We start from the raw sequence: 27,176 nt of genomic DNA, 5'->3' as shown, positions 1-27,176 counted from the left end.
TTTCCCAATTTCATGACGTATTTACACGCATGTTAGAAATGCATGATATAAATAAGATGATGTCTAAGGGTACCAGTGACTAGTGTCCTGATACTAATTACGGCACCCAAATCATGCTAGCTGCCGTCTATGCAAACAGCCAGTCATGTACCACACACCCTTTTAGCAGAACAATCAGATTTCTCACAGGTGGCCATTACTACTAACGAATGGCACTCCCAAAGTTTCCCCTAAGTAAGAAAACCAAAGCAATTCCCTTCGCTTTGATTTAATAACTGGGTCATTATACACGATTGTCTCGATATGCCCTTTTTATTCCAGTTTCCATACTTTCTACAGATCTATGTACATAGTTAAATACGTCATTAATTTACAAACCACGTTAAAACAAATGCTTCACCTTGCCAAACAAAATCTTGCAGCAGTCCAAGATTAAAATATATATTACAACAGTATCAGAAACTTCCTTTATCAGAATGTGGGCAATATTGCTCAAGGACTTGGATTCAGGTACTCTGCAAAACCACCTCTTGTAAATGAGTCACTCACTTGTTTTAATTATCTATTGTACCATGCAAAACTATCCCTGTTGACCACAGACCTGAACTAGGAGAGTACCAACACCATGAGGCAGGCTCCAGGGAAGAAGCCCATAGACTCACACGCTGGGCCCACTGTGACACCCCTTGTTTTGGGTCAGTCTCTTCCTACTCTGCAAGTACAGTAGTTTTGTTTCAGACACGTGGTGAGGGCACGCACACAGACTGGAATTTTCATTATTTTCAGCAGGAAGCGCCCACCTGCTTCCATACTCTTGACAGAAAAAGCTGAGCTAAAGACCTGCCACAGCGAGCATGCATGAAAGTTTTCTATCAGGAGAGCTGCAAAACAGATCTGGTTATGTTCTTCAGAAACCAAGCCTTCTAACTGTATTTAGTGAAATCTCTGATCCATGAATACGGTACATGGAAGTTCATTCCAACTTGCAGTTTCAAGCTGTATGATCCTGTTATAGCAGTAGACATACCAGAAAATTTACAGATGAACTCGCAGCACAGCTGTACCTCCCTGGGCCCCACTGCCCCCATTGGGATCTCAACGCCTCCAAAGTAAGGAAACTGAGGCACAAAGAACAAAACTAAGCATTTGCAGGAGGCTAACAGTTTCCAGCTAGCTCCCTCTGAAAGCAGCTGAACAAGTCAGTCCCTCCTAAAAACCTCAGTCTAAATGTTTCATCCTCAAAAGAACTTGTGCAGAGCCAGAATCTAACACAAATGCAGAGTCCACGCGATTCTTTTTACATTTTTGTAACAGCACTTACATATTGGGAAGAGAGCCTTAAAAATATACATTCTGCACTTTTTCATATAAAAGGAAATAATTATACATAAATTAATACTGGAATAGGCAAAGCAATTTCCTCTGAAATTACGCTTTTCCTCATAACCTCGTCTGTTAATCAGGGTTAGGAAATAATTTATTCACATTTTATAAAATGAGAGCCCAAGGTCTAAGCTAGAAGGAGCAGAATCCATTCTAGCCGAGTCCAGAAGTTCTGCTCGCAGACATTAGCAGCACATTTAAACCATCTCTGAAGTTTCAGGAGAACCATTTCCTCTTTTGGACTGTATCTTGGAAGGCAATCTGCACAACTAACTCCAGAGTCAGCCAAAAGAATAAGATCAGGTTGACTTTGCCCTTAAAAATAAATTCTTTATTATCCAGAAAGGAGCCAGATCATCATTTCACACCACGGAAATGGCCATTTTTAAAGCAATAAATAAATGGAAGGAGTGTTGTGTACAGCACCACACCTGAAGTTTTGTCACTGGTACCTAATAATCTCTAGTAAAAACACGATACTTCTGCTATCAAAATCTCACTGTACAACAGCTTTTCTGGTAAGGAAAGAAGGCCCCTAAGACAGTAATAATAATAATAATAATAATAATAATAATAATCTGATTCAGTGAAACCAGAACTCAGCTGGTTTCATTCCTTTCATGCACAAATGCGGTGTCTGATGCACAGAGATCAACTTGTCCTGAACTCGATGTTTTCATTTATACGGACTGAATCAGTTCTTATTAGCCATAAATTATACATTTACCGCTGATTTAAATACTTTCTTTTCTTAATTTACTATTCGAGCTAGGGGAGTCGCAGGAACAGAGAAGGATACAGAGTGTAACTTCTTCCAGCTGAAATGAGAAGTCAGACAAAACGCACACAGCAGCTCAAGCAGCAGCAATTAAGAAACTTAAAAACACAATTAGGGGCTAAAAAGATAAACTTCAGAAACAATTAAGAATTATTAACCATGTTCATGCATTAATATAATATGAATCATATAAGGGAGCAAAATTATGCAAAAAATTTACAAGAAAACACCTTAAAGCTTCAATTTCTGAACCAAAGACAGATTTATAAGAGGTGTAAAGCAAGTAAAAAAAACCGTATTATTAGAAATGCTTTATTTGTCAAGGTGTTTCCTGCACTGCCAGGGAAGAGCAATGTTTGAGGTTACAGGGCTGCATTATTCAGAAAACAATGATCTCAGTCTCTGTTTCTGTTATCTACAGCGACTGGGACAACAGTGACTTTAGAATGCTAAACTTGAAATGCGTTTCTCGAAGGGATTGATCTCTCCACTTTTAGAGATGTCCTTTTAGAAACACTCCTGGTTTGTCATCAAGAACTGCAGCCATAGGCACAGAAGTTTCACATTTGCTCAAGATGAACTCCAGACTCCTTATCCACACTGACACAATCCTCCCAAGCTGACAAATTCTGATCACCAGGTGTGTGCCTAATTACACCATTTTTTCTGACAATTTCATCTAAGTATTATTAAAACATAGTAGAGAACAAATTAAAAGTGACGTTATCAGTGTGGAAACCAAGTACTGGCCAGTGTTTAGCTGCCAAAGGAGCAACCAATTGACAGACTCCAAAAAGGAGCAGCGACAGCAGATACTCTGCTCTGAAATGCTGTACCTGCACTTCACCAGGATCCCTGTCCAAGAGCTACGCCGTGCATTCAGTTCCAGTGTCCAACCTAGCTGCTTCACATTTCACGATCTGCTCAGCAGAAGCTGAAGGTCTGTACCACTTTCACTACACATGCATCCTCCCTTCTGCAAAACTTTACAATAAAATGGCTTTACATTCATGGATGTACTAAAAGTTTCTGATAATGTTGGGGACACTTTAATATCACAGTCTATACCTGTGTGTCAAGATTCTATATATCAAAACGATTTAAGTTGTAGGCAGATGGGTAATTCTGTCGGTTATACTGGAAGTGGTCTGTTAAGACGTTGGTTCGACCATACTGATAGTCTCCATGCTGTGCAAACGCTGTCAGTCCATTCTGAGACTTCTCAGGAGTGTTCCGGTGCCGCTCCAAATTCACAAGGTCTCCAGTTGTGACTGGAAGTAGCTGCTTCTTTGCTTCTTGGTTTGCATCATATTTTGTCTAGGAGAGAAAGAAAGAAAGAACGATTTCCTAAGGTGCCACCTCACATATACGTAGAAAAATCACCACTATGTTCATTAGAATCTCAAATGAGCAACTCCTAATAAAAATCACTTTCTTCTCATGTGCCAAATCATTACGTTGCTTTTGCTCAAGACACTACAGTGAGTTATTTCCTAATTCTCATTTTCCAATAAAATATGAAGATCTAAGTTTGTTAGACACCTAACAGCTGCCCTGTCTCAAGCACTGGAGTACTCAGCGACACACCCCCACGCAATGAAGTTCTACGTCACGCATTCTCCATTTCTGTTCTCCTGTTCACTTGCTTTACAAGGCAGAATTCAAAGCCACCGGACTGTTTCAAGTTCCCCGAATAAAGAAAGAAACAGATGAACGCCTTACCTTGTTATATAAGAAGACCCCTAAGATAGCTGTCATCATTCCGAGGACGTTGGTGCTAGTAACTGGATTGCGAAGCATTATAAGGGACACAGTGATAACCATTATCCTTTTGGTGGCATTCGCAACAGAATAACTTAATGGGCTGATCAGGTTTAGAATACTGAAGGCAATGACGTTCTGGGCAAAATTACAGAACCCACTGATTATAAGCAGCATCAAGGTCCAGGGCCAATGAGACATCGTGCTCTATCATAAAAACAAACGTTACAACAAAATAAGTTTGTCACTTATCAGAAACCCGAGATAAAGTAACAGAAATAAACTGTGAGTCATTTCTTTCCTGCCTTTTGATAGGAAGAACACCTACAACTTCTCTACAGATAGAGGCACCCCAATGCGCAGCTATCAGTTCTCACAAAGCACCTCCCTCCATGCAGGTAACGCACTCCAGGTGCATTTCCTCCTGTCTCCAGCTCTAGTTCCTGAGACTTAAGCTGTCCCATCAGCTCCCTCTCCTAACCCCACCACGGATTCTAATGAGAAGCACTACACTCATGGTTTCTATTTGTTGCGAAACACTGCAGGTATTTCACAACAGTTCCTTCCACGCTGATGAGGAACTCCTTCAGAGAACATTTTTTGCGTGGATTTCTTTTCCCCTCCTATCTTTACGTAGAGGACAGTTTCCCAAAAGCGACGCTTACCAAGTCATTCTCTACTAAGAAGGAAGAAAGATCAACCAAAACCCACGTTGGGATCATGAAGAACACAGCATGGCACCCGAGTATGTTCAGCAACCGAAGGTGATGTATTCGGGAATCTCGTAACACCTGAGGAAGAGCAGAGCGCCATTACAGCCCTGCCCCAGGCACGCCCCTGTTAGCAGCAGATTCAGTAGCCACGTAACAGTAACACCTTCACACAACAGACAGATACAGTACGAAAATAAGTGCCGGTGTGTGTGAATTTCCAATAAGGCCAACCAAAAAAAACAGATGTCTCTTTGAAAAACGTGGTTTCTTGGCTGGCGGCTCGCTCAGTATTAACAACGTACACACCTAAAATGTCCCACAAACCAGAACTCATTTTGGAACTACGTGCACTCCAGACACACCCCTTACCCTCATCTCTTTGCTCCTAAGATTTCAAGGAGTGCCCAGTGCTGACACTGACTCACTCATTATGAAGAAACGATTTGATACAGCAGGATACATTATACATTTTCAAATGAACATTTAAACACTATCTAACTGTCCATAGAAACAACAACAAATTCTGATGAATAACAGGAACAGGCGAACTATTACCTTCTTTGAGAAGATATTCTGAAGTGAAAAACACAGAGTAGCAGCAAGTGCACTGATGAGTCCCCACATGTCAAAGGAAAGCTCAGTGACCGTGGCCAACAGGACACCAGTTATTATGGGAATAAGAGATAAGTACACCTGAAAAAGGAATAGAGAAGAAAAGCTTACATCTGCTAATTATTATTACTTTAACTGAGTTTCTACTTACTGCTGATGCGGGGAAGAAAAGAAAGAGAAGAATAAAGCAACAGAAAGAAAGGGCAACTTTTATAGTGCTGTAGCTTGAGGAAACTAAGCGGGTACAACAAACACTCCAGTAAACAACTCCAGTAAACTGGACAGCAGCACCTTGCCTGACGCTTAGACACGATAAAAAGGAGTGCGGAAAATCCACCTAATGTCATCTTAGTCACCAAATTCACCCAGGGGACCAAGCCAAGCCTTCCTGATCCCAGTCAGCAAAGCACACCACAAACACCAACAAGAGAAGAAACCTCAGCAAACCTGTCCGCACCTTCGTCGTCTGCTTTTCCTTCATAATGATCCGCGACAGAAGAACCACCCATATTGGCATCGTCGCTTTTACTGAGAACGGAAAGAAAATTTCGGTGGGGATGCGAAGCCAACTCCATTAAACACCATCAGCAGAAGGTGAGCACTGGGAATGGAGGAGGGGCTCAGGTTCGGTCCCACAAAAGCCCCAACTTCAGCCCACGAGGGGTCACCCCTCGGCCCCGTGCCATCACAGGGCAGTTTGTGGTGCTCCATGACACTGCAGCAGGCACTGACATGAGCTCACACCGGGACGCAGGACACCACACTGAGCACCCACACGAACACGCGGCGGATCCCGGAGCGCCGCACTGGGGCAGCTGATGGGACACTCGGTGCAGCAGGCAGCACTCTGAGCAGGCACTGGGACAAGAACACCACACCGGGCCCCCTCCCAGCACACAGCGGGATTCAGGTCGCGCCACGGGCAGCGGTAGCAGCGCGTGCTGGGCCTTGGGGCGTCCCAGTGGGCATTGATAGGACAAGGGGAAATGGTTTCAAACTAAAAGAGGGAAGATCTAGACTGGATACAAGGAATAAAGGTGGTGAAGCATTGGCACGAGTTCCCCAGACAGGTGGTGGGTGCCCCATGCCTGGGTCAGGCAGGAGCGGGCTCCGAGCACCTGACGGAGCTGCGTGTCCCTGCTCACTGCAGGGAGTTGGACCAGAAGTTCCTTAAAAGTTCCCTCCAACTCCAACTGTTCTACGATCTGTACACACGCTGCAGCCACGGGACAGCACCGGCACGCTGCGAGATTCAGGCCACCGCCCCGCTCACCCCCCGCACTCTCGCCCGAGGCCTCACCCGTGTGCGCGTACGAGACCGGGACCCTCCAAAGCGAGACGTGCGCGGAGACGGAGGCGAAATACTTGCCGAAGGCGAGCGGGAGGATGTAGCGGGGGTAGGCGCGGGGCGGCAGCTGGGCCGGGCCGGCCGGCGGCACCCGCCAGGCGCGCAACAGCGGCGGGAGGAGTCCGCAGAGCCCCAGGATGTGGAAGAGCGAAACGGTGACGGGCCGGGGGAAGCCGCCGAGCAGCAGCTTGTTGACCACGTTCCCGCCGGCGCTCAGTCCGTACCAGGCCAGGCACAGCGCCGACACCCGCGCGCCCTCCCGCAGCGCCGGCCCGCGGCCCCCCCGGCTCCCCGCCCCCGCCACTGCTGCCGCCGCCCCGCCTCCTCCCGGAGCCGCCAGCGGGGCCGCCGCCATGGCTGCCTGAGCCGCACGGCTGCCCCCGGGACGTCACCACCGCCAACGCGTCGCTTCCTGGGGAGGGCCCGCGCCGAAACTCAGCACCGCCCCAGCGCTACGGGTGCCGGCAGGAGGTGATGGGACGCGCGTCCGTCACTTCCGCTTTACGTCACTTCCGCCAAAGGCCACTTCCGCTCTACGTCACTTCCGGCGCCGTCGTCCGCTGTTTGTCGCTCAGGGACGGGGCGCCCTCGGCCCGGAACCTCCCGCCCCACAGCTCGGCAGGGAGCGAGGGGCCCGGAGCCGCTGTGCCCCGTCCCACCCCACAGGCGCAGCCCGGGAGGGTGAAAGAACTGGGGAGAGAATGCGGCCTACGAAACACCGCACCGAGTGGGGATTCTGAGCCATAAAAGGGGCCCTGAGAGGAATGCTGATCTCCATGGCAGCGAGAACTACCGCAGGAGAGCGGGGCCAGCCCCGGGCCCGAGCAGAGGGCACACGCAGGCAAAGAGAAGCGCTCGAGACCTTTACCACCACAAGGACCACTGCTAGGGGGCGTAGGGACAGAGGGCCCGGTACGTGTCACACAGGAGGACGTTCATCCATCTACTCCTTCAAAAGACATTTCTACGCCCTTAATGTACCTCTAGCAACATGCACCTTAGGTAACGGCGATTCCCCAAACCATTTCATGTCATTCACTGCAATGAGAGGGCAGTATTCATTTAAGACTTTAAGACTAGAAGAATAAATTGTGCAGAGCAGGAGAATCCAGGAGCAGAGAAACACTGAGTTCATGCAAAAATGAGAGTACACAGCAGATATGCACATGGTAAACTTCATTTGAACTTGTTTACAAAATTGACAAAAAGAATCACCTTGTAAACTTATTCACATTTTTTTTGGAGCTCACAGAACTGGTTATACTAGCATGCTGAAATAAAGATTGTCAAGCCTCGTCTCACCCCAGATCACATCCGAGTGAGCTGACCCTTACAGCAGAAACAAACCGGGTACGTAACAAGAGTTAAAGCTCGCGTTGTAAGTGATGTCCCTGGCAATTCTGTACCACCGGGGAAAGGGCCGAGTCCAACACCTGGAGCTCCCTCAAGCAAAGTGAGCATCAGCACAGCCAGTTTGCTACAGAGAGCTGCACGTCATTTGAGAGCAGCGATGGAACTTAGGACATCACTTGACCTTTCGGGCCCCGTCAATTGCAGCAGAAATGTAAGCAACTGAAAATAAAGGATGGTTTTTATAAAGTGTACTTTGTAATTTCCTGAAATTCGCCCCACATTCAAAGGCCTCAGAAGGGCACAGACCCTGTTCCTAAATAGGACCATTCAGGGAAAGAGGGAGGAGGGGCTGGGGGGGGGAGGGGGGATAAGATGCACATTTTTTTTTGTTTTTAGTTTTTTTAAACATAAAACAGAAAATAAACATTTCCCAGCATGACCAACTTCTTAGCCCTCTACAATCAAATCTACCTTTCTGAATTGCAAGACAGTAAGTTTCTGCAGCTCTAGAACACGCTGCCTGACCCCATCAACTGCAGAAGGATAAAACGGAAGTAAACTGAAAATATACTTGGAAACATTTTTGGTAACCACTTTTTTTCTGGTTGGATTTCACGCAGACCTCAGGTTTCAGAAATAGAAGCAAACAAACACCAGCAAGATTTGTGAGATACCCACACATTGCAATCCCAGTCAAACCACAAAAGCAGTAGGTTTTAACAAGAATGACTTAAAAATAAACCAAACGTTATCAGTTGTACTCCATGGAATGAACCAAAGCAACGTATACTGGTGAGGAACAGCCTTTTAAAATCATGATTTGACACCGAAGAGCTTGACTCTGCTCTCAAAGGCAGAACTGCTTTTACCAAGGCTCTCCCACAGCAGTGAGACCCAGCACAAATGAGTGAACAGAACGAACACCGCCGAACCTCAGAGTGTTTTTGGTATTGTGTCCCCTCCCCCTCTCCCCCGGGCAGAAGTCCAGCAGCGGGGACTGCAGAAAACAAAACTAGTCCCAAACGTTAAAGCAATTACAGGTAATAGAAATTCTGAGCTTTCTATAGTGAATCAGGCTGCTTTAGAAATATTTTTAACCGTTAGGAATAATATATTACAAAATTACTGAGAAAAGATGAACTACAAGTTTTTAGACTTTGAGGTACATTAACAGTAATTGCGTCATCAGTCTCTCAACCCTGGATGCAACCAGAGTTAAAAAGAAAAATCCAACCTGTGTGACTGAGTGCCACCAACACACTTGGAAGACATCTCGTGCATCCCTAAGAGCCAGCTGCGTCTGACACTGCCCGCCGGGACTCGCCTCACCGCACTGCTCCCACGGCTTCTGTTAGTTTGTCTGAACTGAGCACATTTTAAAAAATAAATTAGTTCAGTATAAATAATTCACAAACTGCTTTGTGCAAATTTTTTTTATTTCCACATTTATATCACAATGTGTCCACTTAAAGGACCAAATAGCAAAGTTGCTCCCTTCTGCATCCCAGGAACACAGAAGTCTAGTTACTGTACATTCACTAAGGCTCTTTGTTTTTGCAAATTGCGTTTATGATGGATATCCATAAGGCAAACAATATCTAAAGGAATGGTAACAAGTATATTTCCAGCATACAAACAGGCTTCCTTTTTCCCTCTCACAGTACAGTTACGAACTTGTAGCACCCTCGTTACATTTAGATTCTAGAAAAGGTGATTTTCTTTTTTTTTTTTTTTTCTTTTTCCTAGAAGTTTGCAGGAAGGGAAAAGGAGGAAAAATATTTGGCTGGTGGTGGTGGGATCAAAAATGTCGTTAAACATCTAGTTTTTGCAGCATTTCTCAGAGACTGGATTTAAACTGAAACCAGACTAAAATATGTGGATGCCCATGGAATGTTGAGCTGAAGCTGGTCTCCCAGCCTGCAGTGCAACACCTGCTGTTAAAACCCAATCTCCGTACCACATGACTTTAAAAACACAATCATGTTCAGAGATGCGATACAAATAAAACTACAGTTTTTGCACATCGTCTCTTGAATATCTCACTGCCAAATAAAAATCCAAATCAAGTCAAATAAATAGATGCATATTTTGTTAAGGTAACTTCCACAATTTTCTCTGTACCTGCCTGTAGTAAGATTCCGGCATTCAGAAAGTGCTGGAAATCATCGTCGCTTCTTGGGGACTAACACTTTTTTTATAGCTGGCTCGCTATAGAGTTTTGAACTCAGTTTTATCAACCTTCGTATGCCTTCCTTTGCAATTGTTAGTAAACTGGTAGCAGCATTTCACAAAAGGAGAATTTAAAGGAAAGAGCTGTAAATAACCAGCTCCCTCTTACCCTCTGCTCGTTGGCCCTATTTGTCCAGGACAGGAGGCTTTCTCCATCTTTAAGTGGCATAGTGTCTGCCATTCTTGCTAACTGCAAATGTAAAAGCATTTTAGCAAACCTGTACTCAGTCTAGGCAGACGTAAGGCAGGATGTTCAATCTACCATCATCCCCGTGTGGATCTAAAGATATGCACTGTGTCCAATCATACCAGTTACCCTGTGTATCATAACAACCGTTCACGCCTGGCCAGTTATGTTCACGTATTCTGTTGAGATCATCACTTGTGACCTCCCTTGTGACCCCAGGCAAGTCTGTAGGTTTGCTGTTAGGAGCTAGAACGTGAGTCTTTCTAGCCTCTTTTCTAGTGCTTTCCTCCTGCTTTAAATATTCAGACATAAAGTAGTGAGCTCCTGGAGTCTGTACTCCTGATGAAGACAGCAAGCTACTCTGTCTGTTTAAATATGACTGAATTATTTCGTTTCTGGACAATTCTTTCCAGTTCGTTTGTTCAAAGGGGCTTTGCAGGTTGGGTTTTTGCTCCTGCTTTTCCGTTTCTGTCCTGTGCTGTTCAGTAAGTGCAGGGATTTCTACCTGCAAAGGATCTTTCGGTGTTAAAGGTTTTATCTGTCCTGTCATGGGATCAAAAGTGAGCTTTCTCTCTTTTAATCTCACAGGTTTCACACCCCCTTCCGTTACGTGCCCATCCAAGTTGACTGTATAGTCTCTAGGTCGGTACCTTTTCTTCTTTTTGCTATCTGAACCTGAAGCAGCATCGTCACTGTCCATTTTTGAAGCGTCCTGCGAAAAGCCAATGTGCGACACGAGAGATTCCCCCGAGTGGGAGCTGGTTTTGCAACTGGGAGATGTGTGCTGTGGAAGCGTCCCTGCTGTGTGCCTGTGCTGGCTGTCAGGAGGTACCTGCTGCTCCTGCCAGTGCTGAGACGCCTCGGATACTGATTGCTGAGAGAACTCCAGTCTTTTCGCTGGCATCGGAGGTGTTGATGGTTGCATCAAGGATGGTGGTGGCGATGGCAACTGTGCAGTATCTAAGAACTGAGACCTTTGAGATGGACTGGGCATTGAATCCTTTGGTGAGTACGTGGTATGCTGCCGAGCAAAAGTATCGTGCCTAACGTTTCTAGGGCTGAACGAGGAGCAGCGAGGACTCTTGGGTTGGTGCGACCCGGTGGTTTCTTCCGATTTATCATGCTGCTGAAGCACTGCAGTCTTTAATAACGAGGAAGTGCTTGAAGGTTTTACGAGTCCTGGAGAACTGGTGTGAGGTTTTACAGCATTTACTGGGATCTTATTGTGTTTATCATTTTCACTAAGTTCTGTCCTGCTGCTTTCGGGCCCTGCGTGTAAATTTACATCTACAGGACTAGGAAAATTCTCAGGACTACCTCCAATTCCGTTTGTTGGAGGGGGTGAAGAGTTTTGTAATATTTCGTGACTAACTTTGGAGACTTTTGGGGGAGGAGGGCCCTGATGCCCATCCCTATGTTCACCCTTCCTTTTCCGATTTCCCAATTTCTCTGGTTTTGGAGAATTTAGTTTCTGTATATCGTTCCTGCTCTTTAATTCACTGATGGGTTTTGACCCAGCCACGGCAGGAAGGGGCGCTTCTGGTTTGCAGTTGTGAGCTCCACCATTTGCTGATCCAGGCGGATTCGGCAGCCCTCTTGGCACTGGCTCATTCGGGGTTACGGGTTCTATCAACTTTTGCCAATTCCGTAACAATTTCTTGGCACGTTTGGCAAGTTCCTCATTGGATGTCTTCTTCCTCACCTCATTGATAAGCCTCCCAAGCCTTGTTTCCTAGAAAAAAAAAATGTTGTTTTACAAACAGGTATCATTCGAAACAAAAGCCTGACTCCACTTTTAAGGTGAATTCCTGCTTTTTAATGCTTACCCTAAGAAATACCCAGTACAAAACACTAAAGATGTAAGAGCCAAATTAACCTTCTGGGAAGGGTTAACCCCTCTTGTTCTACTGCTGTGCCACACCACATGGAACCCACTGTTGGTTTTAAGCCACCCCTTCTTTCTTCCCTGGCTAAAGCACCAGAGCCATTAGCTGTGAGAACATCAGAAAGGAATTTTTAAATCCACAAGAATCTTGAGAACAGAGGTGAAAGCTCTGATGTGAAGGGAACTGCAGCATCCAACGTGGAAAAAGTGCATGTATTACAATGAAACCGAGACCTGCAGAAAGAGGGAAGAGTAGAAAATCCAGAATCTTGTCCATGTGTTACTGGAACAGGCAAATACAAATCTCCATTCCACAGACCAGACTAAGTGTGATTTATGTCCCATCCTCCTCCTCTGTCTCCTCCCTCTTCACTCCTTATCTTGAAAGAGCAACTTACACGAGCTTTCCTAGGATGTGCCAACATGGTTCCATAAGCGGAAGGAAGCAAAGTGTTTCATTGTTCCCAAAACATACTTGAAAGCAAAGAATTGTTCTGCAAGTCAGATTACTTTAGAAAAGCACTTCAAAGGAAAACAGACTGGATTCAGTGAGAAATACCACACTGTGGTACATGTATCAAAATACAAACGGAGCTGACAAAAATCTAGATGGGTTTCAACTTCTCCCAGTGGAAAAAAGTCATCTTGGTCTTGCTGGAGATGCATTTTGGAAATGCATTTCCAAAGTATTTTGGTCCACTATGAATTCAAAGGCGAGCCGCTGGCACAGCACACCTCTTCCCACTCTGCAATGCTTTGAAATCTCAGTTGTTCTGAGTTTCATTCACTTTGTCTGCCACGTGGCACCACAGGAGCACTCAGCCAATATCTAAGGCTCACCAGAACTATTTCACAATAATTATTTCCGAATAGCACATGTTTCACAATAATTATTTGCACTGGCATTGTATTCAGTGTTTACTAACAGCCTGTCTCGTACTGATTACTTACAGCGTTGGAAGTCATCTCAAACCATCCTATCGCTGCCCGAGTCCAGGGGAAACAGCCAGAGGTTATAAAAAGTAATTAAAAGCAAATAACACCAGCGATTTCTATATTGATTGATTGAAAGCCTTTTCATAATTTGGCCTTATGAACTTTGGGCTCTTTATTTAAGAGTGGCCGGAGAGACTGCAGCTCCCATCCCAGCTGCTACGTCAGCTCCAAACACATCTGGTCTCACAGCCAGGCTCAGGCACTGCGACACGCCGAACTACGTTTAAAGATTTTACTAAGACCTTCATTTTATAGAAACAGAGAGACTGTGTTCCTTCTATGTCAGATTCTTTGTTGCCTGGTCACCAAACAGCTAAAAAGGTGCCCAGTACTTCAGCAAGCAGAGCGATGTCAATGAATGCAAAGAATTAATAATGATTAATTAACGGCGCCTCATACAAACGGGAACCAGGCTGCACAACACACTGATGTGACCCCAGAGGGAGTCACTGTACACACTGAGATGTCAGGAGCGGAATGAGAGGGACAAAATAATATCTTAATTGTGAATCTTCTGCAATCAATCTGTTGTTTCAAAGAAAGCTCTTATGGAAATTAGACAGGCAGAGAAAGCCCTTCCTTCGCACAAGGAAGCGATGCTCAGATGGCGACGTACCTCGAGTGCCTCTTTGGTAATGGGGTATTTCTCCAGGCTGGAGATCACTTCCAGCACTGCCACCATGTTATGGATCTGCAACAAGGAAGACAAAGTCACTGCATGTTTCAGGTACAGGTCTTGGTTATCAAATGCAATTCAAGAACTTCCCCTTTATAATTGCTGGAAACATTAATCACAAAATTGCTGTCACACCGTCTAGCTTCAGGGAGCTGACTGTTCACAGAACAGGGACAAGGACACTTTGCTGACCTAGTTGGAAACTGAAGGAGCTGTAACAAACACACACTTACATAGAACTAAATGAAATATCAGAAATAAAATCAGTGAGCTAACCAGCAAAGTTCTGAGACCTTAGTCAAGGCATTGGTTACTTGTCCTACAGCCTAAATGAAAACGAAAGCGTTAAGCGGACCCAGAAGAGTAAGCAGCGAAATGAGAACTGCAGAATTCACCTGCAGGCACTGCTTTAGGTTTGCACAAGTCTCTTCTGTTTGCAAAGTTTCCTGCAGCTACACCAAGGAACCAGCTACTCCCAGCACAAAGGCAGCGAAGCAGGCCGTGTGCCCAGCAGGTGGCCTCAGACAGACGCCAGCCCCAGCCCCCGCTCCCAGCAGCCACCTTCCAGAGCGAGCCGTGCTGGAATTGAACTTCTGACATGTCAGGCAGGGAGGAGGAACGCCAGAAATCCATCCCACATGAACAAAGCCCGTACCAGGCTTTGCCATGGGCTTCACTGCAACGCTTCAGTGTGAGTAAGTTCCAGGCAGGGGCAGGTGCCCACCACCTGCAGATACACGTGTGATTTCAATGAGTCCTCTGAGAAAACTCAGACTGCACGGATCCACGTTTCCATGACCTGATATTAACGGCACCGAACACCGGAATTTCTAACTCACCTTCGTAGATGGATTTAAATGATAAGCGAAGGAAAACTTGAATCACTGAACCTCATTTATTGCTTAACTGCATCGTGACTCAACTGGACACGAACTGCACCTGCGGAAAATCTCAGAGCAGGAACCTGTGCGGGGATCCCACGGGATCCCGGAGCCCCACCAGCGCAGCCCTGCCCTCCCACCACCGCCAGCTTCTTCATTTCAAGGAGTGCAAGCGTGCAGGGCTCAGCTTCCCCGCACCGCTCCCACCCTTCTGCTAAGTCACAGGCTTCGGCACGACCGCCCGAGGCTGGCAGCCATTGGATAAAGCTGCCAACAAAGAAACGTTCCCTGATTTTGACTCATTTTTTATCCCAACTATTTTTCAACTCCATGTAGGCTCTGAGCGATCGGAACTCAGGCTGCAAAACCAGCTTCAGATCAGAGCCGAATCCATTTGCCGCGACCCTTTCCTCACTGGGCTTGGCCGCCCTGCAGGTATCTGAAGCCCCACCACCCAGCTGGGGCTGGGAAAGCTCCGCTTCAGGTTTAGTGCAGCAGCAGCACGCGTTTCCATATCTTAGCACTTAGTACTTCATTTCAGGGCACTGACTTTAGGACTGGATCCTTGCACTCCCTCAGTGCCCAAGAAAGGATTATTTAAGACAATACATAACGCCATTCAGCTCCCCCAAAGCTTCCAGCACCAGAGCACTCAGAACAGCTGATGCTCAGCCCCAGGAGTTCCCAGCCAAACATTTTCAGACTCACGAAGCACGATATTCTCTCTCTCAACACATGCTTTAGACTAGGAGTTCCACGGGTGCAAGAAGGCTCTGTGCATTGAACGTGTCAGTAATCAGTGCAATCAGTTCTGCAGCTACTGGTAATCCCCAGTATCACCTAAATGACAAACTGATGGCAAAAAAAGGACTGTTATCTTATCAAAAGGTCAGGATGGGGAAAGCGATATGCTCATATACACACACCTACAGAAAGATGAAACTGGTCAGGGAATTTCCAGTAACTGCTTCACCTTTGTTTTAGAACACCAAGATACCCGTAAATGGTTGTGCCCAATGGCTGCATCAGCAACCAGAGCCCAGCTTCTACCCCAGGTCTGATGGACGCTGCTTCATCCCCTCCTTTGACGGGCACATGACAGCAATTAAGGCAGCCGAAGCCGCTGCCTGTGCCGATGGCTCCGCGCCGGGGCAGCACAGGACGCCCAGTTTGGATTCTTCACACATTTGGAACTGACTGACAACGCCGTCGTGCTGAAGCGCCCGCTGCAAGGAGCGGCAGCACTCACACCCTGCAGGTCGCTCCTCTCGCTCCCTTGTGTTCTGACCTTCAGGGAAGCCTGGCTCTCTCTCAGCAAGGAAAAGCAGACGGCTCAGCAGCTTCCATCCTCCCCCAGGAGTCTGGGGCCGTTATTCTGGAGTGCTTCACCCAAACTGGTGCAAGAAGAAATTTATCGTAAAAAGCACGTTTACCCATTGCAAAATAACAGAGCAGGAAATCTCTCTTGGTATAGTGAGCACGATGATGAAAACAAGGCCTCCAAAAGCTCCCGAAGGCCTCAAGTACCATCTTCTCAAGATGAAGGCATCTGTGTCGGTAACAGCAGCACACTGGCACTGCACAGCAGGGCCTTCACCTTAAAGCATCAGTTACTGGCTTCATAAAATTCATATACTGTCACACAACTGACAGGAGTACGAAGTTACCAAACCTATCAGGACATCATCCTAGTCTGAGCAGCAGCAGGAGCATTTATTCATGCACACAGCTATTAAAAATGCTAACTGGCTACACAGCAGACAGGCAAAGTAACAGAGCACAGTGGAGGGGGAGTTTGGCAATCTCCCTCCAGATTCCGTGTAACGGAGCAGTTGCACAACTCGGTGCCTCCAACTCGCACAGCGCTTTCGTTTCTGTTTGCCTTTGTCTGCTCAGGCTGCAACCCACTGCTGCTGCCCCAACACAAAGCAATCCCAGGACCCCGCACTCAGGACCCCGCAGCAAACAACTAAGAATAATTCACGCTGCATTTCAAATGACCCCATGCTGCTCCCGTGTTGTGAAGGCTGACTGGCCCGGGCTAATTCACTCGAAAGTTTACTGGAGAACATCTGCTTTGAGTCATCCCCAGTAATCCTTTCCAGGCAACCCTAATGACAGTCACGGAAAACAAATCTTATTTATTCCATGCAAGTCTCCTTATGTCGCCCAGCCGTACGCTGGAGCTCACTACTGCTATCTCACATCTTTTCCAAGTTAAGCAGTAGATGCTTTCACTGCAGCCTCACACAAAAGCATGGGTTTCTGCACCGTGGAAAGCTTCAAACAGCCGAAGGGAAGAATGAAGCTCCTCACTGGGAGCTGCCACAGCAGGGGCAGCAGGGACGGCCACACACCCCCCGCTTCTCCCCAGAGCGCTCCAGCAATTCGCTTGCGTCCGAGCACCAGTTCCGATCCCAGACGGCGCTCTCTGATCCATACCAAGCCTTGCCCACAGCACTGCACTTGTATAACAGTTATTTCACTGCATTATAATCTGAAACGTGGAATAAGACTTAAGAAGAGAAAAGCTGCTGGTCATAGGCTTTATTTAAATGCTGCAATGGAAATAGAGCAGGATAGTGTTTATTTAACTCTTCATATAGGGACTCGTTGGATGCACGAACAGCAACGTGTAACGTCGTTTATTCAAAGACACAGACCAAACACACGAAGTTAGAATTCAGGTTACGATCTGCTGGTATTTAGACCAGTTCCCTTGCAGCCCATCTATTAACAGCTCCCCCTGCCCCCAGTGTGTGACACGATGCCATCTAAAGGCAGGGAACGCGAGATGCTGTTCACAGAAGTGACATACCAGAGATGACCGTGCACGACTCTGTTCAGAATTTCTGAAAATGTTTGAAAGTCAGTTTGCTAAATGGAATTCAAGTATTCCCTGGTATACGACAGACACTGTTAAACGTGGAGGAGAGCTCACCTAGAGTATTTAGCAAAGGAGATCCTTAAAAATGGAGGAATAGATGCTTTATACATTTTTGGGTTGAAGACATCCCCTGAGAGAGTCTTCTACAACAGAGAAATTCACTGGGAGCCCACACTTGGACAACTGATGAGAAATCTGTGCTGCAGAACAGCAGCAGAAAGGAGCACTGCGTGGCTCTGTGTGGCACTCCCCCTTACCCTGGCTTTAAAATTGCCACATCGAACTGAAAAAGTTCAAACAGGCTGCATACGTTTTACTTGCGCTTGGCTTTCATTTAACAGTCAGGTAACATCACCCAGATCCTTCCTGCACACGCTTCACAAGGCCAGGATCAAACGGGAGTTAGGTTGGACCGCAGCAGAGCAGCGCGCGGCGAGCATCGCCAGGCCCGGAACAGAACGCTCCATGTGAGCAACACAACAGCTCAGCCCTGATCCCCTGTGGCAGGATGCACACACGTAAGGTGCAGGGAGATCAGAACAGCCAGGAGAGCCAGAGCAGTGTGCCAGAGGAAGAGCTCGGCCCTGCACTGAAAGCAGCAGAGGGGCAGGCGAGCTGCCAGGACTCCAGCACAGCAGCACGGCGCAGCGCTGCAGCATGGCAGCTGCCGGTGAGAGCCCACTGGTTTGGATGGCAAGGGGTGAGCAGCAGAATGATTGTGAAGACAAGGCTCACACCCAAACCGCAACCAGCTCGCAGAACAGCAGAGGCTCAGGAGAGAAGTCATCTCACCAAGGGAGGTGAGGTTGGCTGACCAAGGCAACCAAGCAAAGTCAACACTGTAGCACTCTGCTCTACTCGTGCTTATTAACCAATAATCAGACAGCATTCTTATTACTACAAACAGGATTAATTGTCTACCGACTTCAGCACTCGCTCTGCAGTCCGCACACAACATCACAAGAATCACACCCCGTCCCTGCCCCGCTGGACACGAGGCGTGCTGACTGGCTGCAGCACAACACACACGCTCCCCTAACTTCTTCCCCTCTCCTCACCAAAACAAACCACCAGCAGGAAACCCACCCACCCCACACCTCCAGACCAGGAAGCGGAGCAGAACTTTTTTAGGGGAACAAATTTGTGGAGTCATTTGGAAAGCCCAGAAGCGCAGGGCGGCCACGAGCCGCTCACCCAGAGGCACACACACCACGCAGACTGCAGGGGCACAGCACAGCACGGCACGGCACAGCACAGCACGGCACAGCGGCACGGCCGTCTCAGTGCGGTACCACGGCGTTCTGCAAGCACCGTGTTTAGTCCTGTTCTTCACTCACCCACTCCAATAAGGAATGGAATAGGAATCAAATTCGGCTGGAAGTGCACGTTCATCTCGAGGCACTGCAGTTCAAGAATGTACACAAAGAGGAGTTCAGAGGACAGCGGTGATAAGAGGTGTTGAGAACACGGTCAACAAAAAAAAAGAGACAGTGCTCAGTTCATACCGCATTGGAAAAAGCAGGGAGGAGATGACAAAGCTCAAAGAACGCATTTCTCTGCATCGCAGACATCATAAAGAAAACTGTGATCAATTGTTTTCACGCTCGCTGACCTGATTTGCCCCAAGACAAATACTGATTACATACTAGGAATAACCAGAACTCTACCAGCACACTCAAACAAGGCCTCAAACAGCTTCTGCAGACACCACCGGGGTTTAAGCACAGACCAGACCGATCTGGAAGGAATGTTTTACATCGGTGCTGTTACTGCACAGGCAATGGGCCACACCGCCTCCAGGCATCGCTCCCAGCGCCGCGTCCCCGCGATGCACAGCTGGGATCGGGCACTGAACACGGCCGTGGAGATGCTGGAACACCTGCACTCCCTGCCATCCATCAGCCAACTCAAACTAGTCCTCGTCAGTTCTGGCTTCCCAGAGAGAGGCACACGAGTAGCTATAAGAAGCAGTCTGTGTGATAAAGGACTTGGAAAATTCAACAGTGGCCTGGAAATACACAGATCCCAGCACGGCCAGCTACGAAGGCACTCGATGGTTGCAGAACGATGTAGTGTCCACCAGCCCCAGACTTGTCAAGTGCTGAGCTGCACACCTACAAAGTAAGGTGATGCGCCCACTAGGGTGCAATCCCTGCAGACGATGTCAGCACAGTAACACCCAGAGGACGCATCACTAACACGCAAGCCCTACGAAACCCAGCGCTCACTCGCAGCACTGGCACTTCCCACGGGAAGCAGAGATCTGCTCTCCCAGCCAGACGCCTCCACCCCCTGCAGCCCTGGGGAGCACGCGGGCAGCGCTGTTACCTGCTGCCATCCAGCAAGGGCAAAGCCAGGCGATAAGAACGGCCCTTCAAGGCATCGCTTGGACAGACACACTCTGCAGCCACCTGCTTCACTGTAACGCGCTGCAGAGAATCGGTGGAGACTGAGAATTCCACAACACGCATTTTGGGACTTGATGAGAATGGCTCAAAGGGTCGAGAGCTGCCTGAAATTCTTTGCTATTCATCTCATGAAATCCCTGCTGCCTAGAGCCCTCAGCACAGGGCAGCTTACGCCTGGATGTAAGTGAGGAAAGCCCTGCTAACATCGCTACAATACAGAACGTTCACTCACAAAAATAAAGACATCCTCCACCACCACACCCAAGTATTTTTAAAGGCAGCAGAACCATTTTATTCAAAATGCCACAGAAGTTTCTCAACTGATTCCTTCAAGGACAAGGGAGGATGCAGCAGAGCCTGCTGAGCACGCGGCACCACGGAACTCACCGGTTCATTTGACAGAAGTGCAACACGCCTGCGTGACAGCTCACAAGAGGGTAAATGTGGCACACGTGTTCACAAACCCGGGAAGAGTACCGTTACAAATGGGGAAGGTTTTAAAAGCCAAGTTGGTAGAGAAATAATTCATTACCCTTTCATCAGCAATTACTAATACAGTATTTACGTCAGCGTGTATTAGAGAGAGCTCTAATGGAGAAACCAAAAAAAAAAACCACTATCAATTTATCCCAGAATTACTGCTCACTGAATTCTAGGTAGAACACCACAGCCAACCTCCCAGCTCCCAGCACAGCCTCCCCTTGCTGGCTGCAGGAGCAGCCTCACCTGGAGCCACGCGCTGCGTGCTGGGTGCGCTGCAGCGTTTGCTTCAGGAAGCTGTGAAGGTGCAGTGCCACCTGCACGGAGCTGCTGCTCCTCCGCCAGCACAAGAGCTGTGCTCCCAAACAACAGGCCCGGGTCTGCAGGATGATCACACAGAGTTGGCCTAGGAGCGAGCATCGTGAAAATATGCTCCAAAGAAGCTGCAGCAAAGCGCTGGCTGTCACTCTCAGACAAGACTGCCACCTCTGCACAATCATCTTCGCAGCACAACGATTCAAAATACACCGAGCTGGGACCGTCACTGAGTGCTGCCGACAGAGTCGGACATAGGATTCCTCTCCTCCCTAACAGCCACGTCACAAAAAGCACGTGGTTCAGCAAAACACAGGTCGCTCCATTTGACTTCCAGTCGTTCCCTCAACGGAGATTTCCATGGCCAACTGTCCGGGCACTCTGAAAACCGAACACTTCGATATCAGCAACCGGAGCGAAGCAAGCAGCGCAGCCCCGCCAGAGCCATGGCCCAGAAAACACCGGCACGCCGCCACGTCCAGCAGACTGCACCTCAGATTAAAGCAGTTTGTTAGCACTGCCATATTGTTCCAAACACTGAAAGCACGAATGACCCGCAGAAAGAGTAATTTAGCTGTTAGAACGCTGAATAAACAAACCTGCAATTAATTACATCGAAGTGAATGTGATATACCTGCCTTTACCTTAAATATTTCCCTAAAGATGAAGTGCCCGTGGGGTCACAGCACGCCACGTGTTACACTGACCAGGGAAAGCTTACTTGAAGTTATCGCCGAGCACAGCATGGGCCACACAGGGTCGCAGCGAAGCATTATCAGTGAAAACAGACATCTGTGTGTTGCTTTTTTTTTTTAGTATTATATTTAAATTTGTTTTTAACTCCAAATGTAACATACTGGAGTATCTACGGCTTAAAAGAAACGCTTCTTAATTAGTATCAAATTTCCCCAGTAGGCAGAAGTAATTCCTTCTCTTTCTACCCTGGCACGTATGGCTCCTGAAAGAAAAAAAAGAAAAGGGCCCTGGGCAAGAGCAGAGCTCCCCGAGGGCCGGGTGCTCCCCGGAGCCGTGCAGGACACGCTCTGGCAATGCTCTGCTCTGCTCAGGGGCAGCAGCTGTGGCACTGCTCTGTACCAGAAGCTGGAGAGATGCAGCAGCCCACAGCGGAGCCCTAAAGCAGGCTCACCCTCAGCTCGGCGTACAGAATAGTAACAGCCGGCAAACCCGGCTGCTATCCTAGGCCTGTGCTTCTGAAACACACGCTAAGCTGAGGGTCTTCATCTCTTATGCAACACAAGTTGGGGCTCCCCCCACTCGGGAGCGTGTGGCAGCAAACGTGGCCCTCCCACCTCCAGCAGCGCACCCCGCACTCCGCATGGCCAGGCTCCTGGGCACAGCGCTGCAGGCTCCAGCTGCCCTCAGCGGCAGCACTGGCTGCTCAGCGCCGGGCGCTGGGAGCGCACCCACCGCACGTGGACGGACAGCACCCCGTGTAGCAGCTGCTCTTCCCACACCGTGCCCCGTGGCGACTGGAAGAAATGATTCTAGATGGCGATTCTACCTACAACTTGATTCTTCCCTTCAGTCAACCACTTCACGGTTACAAGAGGTCAAAGTGTTACAGCAGTTATTGCCCTCCCCACGCTTCCTTCCCCGCGTCCCGGCACCGTGCTGCAGCACCAGCGAGGGCTGGGAAACGAAACGTGACCGTAAGGCTCCGCAGCCACCTGGAGCAGCACGGGGAGCACGGCGAGCTCCCACAGGCCACAGCAGCCCCAGCCAGGCTAGGGCAGGGGGAGGCACACGGAAGCGAGAGGCTCTCTGCTTTTTAGTCTCGGTCCCTATTTAAGTGCTTCAGTACCCACCCGTGCTGCCACACCTGCGGCACCGCTCCTCGCAACGCACCAGACATTGCATCAGGTAGCTGAGCGAGACCAAAAACCGCCAGGAAAAACTATTTTGCCATTTTTAAACCCCGACGGATTCCTCAGCTCAGATTCTGCATTCAGCTGCAGCAGCACACACAGAAGGGATGCACGTAGCAGGAATAAGGAGTGGGCATTACTTAACGTGTCACCGCTGCCGAAACCAACACTCAAATTACAGCTTAAAAGCAAATGACTACTGCCATCGCCTCTGCAACCTGCGCAGCGCCAAGGAATTAGCAACAGAAAGGTAATTTGGCAGCCTCTCTACTCAAACTCCTTGCTACTTCTGTTCTGCTCAGATTCTGCCTTTGCGGCCCCGAATTCGGTGACACTAAGTCTCACTGCTGCAAGGGGCACAGTGCAGAGCCCCCAGCACAAACCTCTCAGGGAGTAACAGGCAGCACTGCCACCAGCAACAAACCGCCCGGGACCAGCCAGGAGAGTGCTACCTCGGAGCAGTTAAAGCCAGCATCTGTGTGAGCATCGCGGGCACTGACACAGCGCATCCAGCAAGCGAAAACTACTAATTAGTTTGCAAGCTGTTTTGGAAAGAGATAAACAGTAAGATTGGAGAGAGAGGCCAAGAAACCAGCAGCTTCACCACCCTTAAACCAGTGAATTCAAACCAACTCAGCTGCTGACAACACAGAGCATTAAAAAGCAGAAGAGAGCGAGTGCAGCGGGACTCCCTCCTGCAGCCACCAGACCTCCCCCGGCAGCCGGGACTCCAGGCTAGGAAATGCCACAGCCACCTGCATGTTTCCCCACACACCTGAAGCAATCAGCTGCCCAGGCACAGAACGAGGTTGGGAGTCGCTTGAAACACTAAAGAAACAGGCAAAAAACGGTGAGAGGTACAGCAGGTTTCATCCTCTTTGCACACCACAGCTTCCTCAAAACTGATAAGCTCATTAAGGGCCTCACAGAAATGGATAAAGCTGAAGCAAAAGCCATGCCTAGTCTACTTTCGCCCACACAGCGCTCCCCTGCATCTCCAGAAATTACCAAGACCCTCCCAAAGTGAAGCGCTGCCTTCCTTCACCCCCAGCATTGATATTATTAGAGCTGTGTCTGGCGCTGTCTCCCGGAACAAGCTCGCCTTCCTTTTAACATCAGCTCTAGAAAGCAGATCTCACTGACGCTTTGTGCCTAGACTTTGGTAAAGCAACCAACCCAGAAAACAGCCATGGCAGCACCACTAACCATGCGACTGGGAGGTCACCCAGCGCTCTGCGTAACGTAATGCAGCGCACAGACCAATTTATCTTTAATGTTTTGGACCGCAGGCCTCTCCCAAAGGCTGAGCAGCAAAACCATGCAGCGCGGTGCTCACGGCAGCCTGCTCCGAGCCAGCCTGACCCACACAGCCCGACCCACACACCAGCATCCGACGGGCGGTGACCTCGAACCAGAGCTGGGCTCACATCTCAGAGCGCTATTAATGGCAAATAAATTATTGTCTAATATTCAAAATTAGAAAGGTTGCTACATATTCAGGATGAGGACCCATTTAATTGCGAGCACAGTTCTAACAGCCAGCTGGAAGCAACAGCCTCTCCCACAGAGCAAAAGCGAACAGCTCGTGCCATTCCTGCCACCAGGCAATGAGCTCCCTGATGGGGACGGAGCGCGCCTTCACCCGGCAGAGCGGTTCTGCTCGGCACAACAGCTGCTTTCTCAGCACAGCGAACCCGAAGAGAAAAGCGCTGCTTTTCTCCAGAACCAGAACCAGGAACCCCGCTCCTGTAGGAGCCCATGCAGCTACAAGAGGCCGCCGGACGCTTCTCCAGCTGCGGTGTCCCCACAGTGCTCCCAGGAGGAGGATTTCCCTGCAGGAGCATCACACCGCCCGCTGCTGTGGGGGACAGCACCCAGCTCCCCGCTCCGATACAAGGCTGGGCTCGTTCCCCCTGGCCCCATGCTGATACGTGGGGTGTAAGTCATGAAGCAGAAGTAGTTTGCCCATATGTTTTTTCAAGGGGAAAAGGCTGAATAAATGGAGACGTAACACCAGACATCCCGGGTGGCTTCCAAGATGATGCAAGTTTTTTAAAAATAGCTTATTTCTTATAGGTCTCCTTTGAAATAGAGGTTACTCATATAAATTGCGAACTAAGTGTGTGAAAATAAGCTATAAACACATTCTGCAGCAATTACTAGAAGTGGTCTCAAGTGCTAAATGCGCATGTACAAAGTAACTGACACTCTGGAGTCAGCGCAGCTTTAGGCAGCAGTTAAACAGGGATGGACAATCAGAACAGAAAACAGCTTCTGAAAGCACCTGGGTTCCAGCAGCCCAGGGAAGAGATGATCTTGTTAAACTCACCGCAGGTAGGGATTTTCTCTGACAGGACCTCAGACTGATCCAAGGTTTGTGCATACCAAAAAGACCTCCACAGGCCCGCTGGAATGAATATCCACATGGGTGAAGAGGGTTGTGCTGGGGAAGATATCAGCAAAGCTGAAGTTAACAGCACCCCAGAGCAAAGCGCAGCGAGAACCACATCCCCCTCCTCAGCCTCACCGAACAGATCCCTTTGCCGCACGCTTGGCAATTTTGGTGCGGTTTTCACCTTTCCTCCTCTCCAGAAACACGCGTGTACTCACACCAACAACTACATCAAGAAGTCCAAAAGAAATCCAGGCCTCAAAGCTTCTTTCTTGGTAAACAAGGAAGTCAATCACAATAATGAATACTCTAAGATTGAATGCAACCACTTCTTTCAAGAAAAGACTCTAGAAGCCAGAAGAAAGTAGCCACAACTTTCCCTGAGCACCAAGAAGAGCTGAGAGCTGCAGGACTGCTTCCTGTGGGAAGACAACAGAACGGCTTCTTGTACTTCTACACTGGAGATCAAGTCAGATTTAAGCCACAATTTGTGTTTAAGGGTGCTCAAAATTCAAGTTTTTCTTCCCTTCACAAAAACGGTGCGACGGACTGATCTGTCTGTGCATCTATTGTTTACTGCGCGTTGGAAAAAAAAAGTCCAAGCCTGTATGATGAACCTCAACTCCACCACTTCTGCTCTCATTCGAAGAAGAGGTTAAAATGGAAGACAGCCCCCTGCCTACAGGCATTTCTGAACAATGGGCTGATTTTTCCACCGCTAATTATTGCCCTGGATAAGTATCAAGTATGTAGAATTATAATTTAACATACATTGCTGCTAAGCTTATGGGGCTGCTGACCTGCTGGAGGCCCAGCAGAGCGCTGCCTGATGCTCAGACCTCCCCCTGCAGAGAGCAGCCTGCCGCCTCCTGCCCCACACCACCCCTGCACCGCAGCACTGTCACAGCACAACCTAGCACTGGCATATGGAGAAAGCGTGTTCCTCACAAAACATAGCTCCTAGCTCAACTCTATGTGGCTACAATGTTTTAGAAAGTTAACACCAGAAGCAGGGCAACCAGTGTCAGCAGGTCTGAAGTTACAGGAAACCATAGCTCTATGAGAATTGTATTTAACTGGGTTGACGCTCACTGTAAGGGAAAACGAAAAATCTGCGGCCACAAGAAGAGGGCCCAGAGCAAACAGAACCTATGAAGTAATGTTTCAATGTCAAAGGACTGCAAACTGCCAACAATTTTGAGATTTGAAAGCCCACCATAACCATTATAATTCATTACTGTTACTCAAACTGGTAATACTGCAGCTCATGACAAAGGCATATCACAGCAGGTTATTACAGAAGTTACAGGTCAGGGTGGTTTTTCTTTCAGTTTTCTCGTCGCTTGCATGGCGCTCCAGGATGCTTCCAAATGGCAATAACTTCATCAGCTACTCTGAGAACGTAACACCCGTCTGCTGTGGGGGAGATTTGCTCAGAGAGAAGCAGGCAGGGCTCCGATGGAACCCAAAGCTCATCTCACACGCTCCTGGCGCAGCACACCACGCTGCAGCCTGACTCACCCCAGCTGCCCCGCGACAGACTGCAGATGGCCGGGACCAGCGCACCTCTGCGCGCTGCCGTGACAAATGTTGATCTAAGATTGAAGAAATCTGACAGACTGCAGACCCCGCAGTCCTCTTACCATAATAAACACTGATGCAAAGAGCTGCTTTAATAGGCCAAAAAACCTTAAAAGGAGTAAATAGCACTTTGGATAACTGCAACTTATACACGAGGACCACTTACTGGTAAAATCTACGTCGACTCCCGCGCTTACTCTACATCCCAGAAGGAGCAGATAAGCTCATTAGCGCTCTGCAGGGAAGGATAAAAGCGAAGACCGAGGCTGCCCGCTGCTGGAGCCGCTCCCGCGCCCCGGATCCACCTTCGAAGCCCTCCGGGCGCCCCCAGAACGCGGGGGCAGCCCCGGGCCCACCGTCGGCGGCGGCGGAGGGGCCGCGGAACAGGTGTGCGCCCCGCGAGGCTCCGCAGCCCGGCCCAGAGC

The 27,176-nt window shown here is 48.5% G+C and overlaps 2 protein-coding genes and 1 long non-coding RNA gene across 4 annotated transcripts; 1 reads left to right on the top strand and 2 right to left on the bottom strand.

Annotated features, from left to right (window-relative positions):
- SLC35E1 (solute carrier family 35 member E1) lies at positions 294-7,033 on the bottom strand. The gene is made up of 6 exons (XM_021378796.1): positions 6,548-7,033; positions 5,705-5,775; positions 5,191-5,328; positions 4,588-4,713; positions 3,884-4,129; positions 294-3,478 (listed from the first exon to the last, which is right to left on the bottom strand). The coding sequence occupies exons 1-6, from the start codon at positions 6,948-6,950 to the stop codon at positions 3,245-3,247; spliced, it is 1,218 nt and encodes a 405-aa protein (XP_021234471.1). The 5' UTR covers positions 6,951-7,033; the 3' UTR covers positions 294-3,244.
- Positions 7,149-8,199, top strand: LOC110388963. The gene is made up of 2 exons (XR_002433027.1): positions 7,149-7,764; positions 7,841-8,199. It is a non-coding gene; the product is annotated as an uncharacterized LOC110388963 (long non-coding RNA).
- On the bottom strand, positions 9,131-27,049 carry MED26 (mediator complex subunit 26). Of its 2 annotated transcripts, none has more exons than XM_021378794.1 (3): positions 26,918-27,049; positions 13,862-13,936; positions 9,131-12,096 (listed from the first exon to the last, which is right to left on the bottom strand). In XM_021378794.1, exons 2-3 carry the CDS (start codon positions 13,925-13,927, stop codon positions 10,402-10,404), a joined length of 1,761 nt encoding a protein of 586 aa, XP_021234469.1. In that variant the 5' UTR covers positions 13,928-13,936; positions 26,918-27,049; the 3' UTR covers positions 9,131-10,401. The 2 variants fall into 2 exon arrangements, with proteins under 2 accessions (XP_021234469.1, XP_021234468.1); XM_021378793.1 differs by lacking the exon at positions 26,918-27,049 and adding an exon at positions 25,108-26,895.

Source organism: Numida meleagris, chromosome 27, assembly GCF_002078875.1.
Source record: "Numida meleagris isolate 19003 breed g44 Domestic line chromosome 27, NumMel1.0, whole genome shotgun sequence".
Taxonomy (NCBI): Eukaryota; Metazoa; Chordata; class Aves; order Galliformes; family Numididae; genus Numida; species Numida meleagris.
This window is presented reverse-complemented; position numbering and strand designations above follow the sequence as displayed.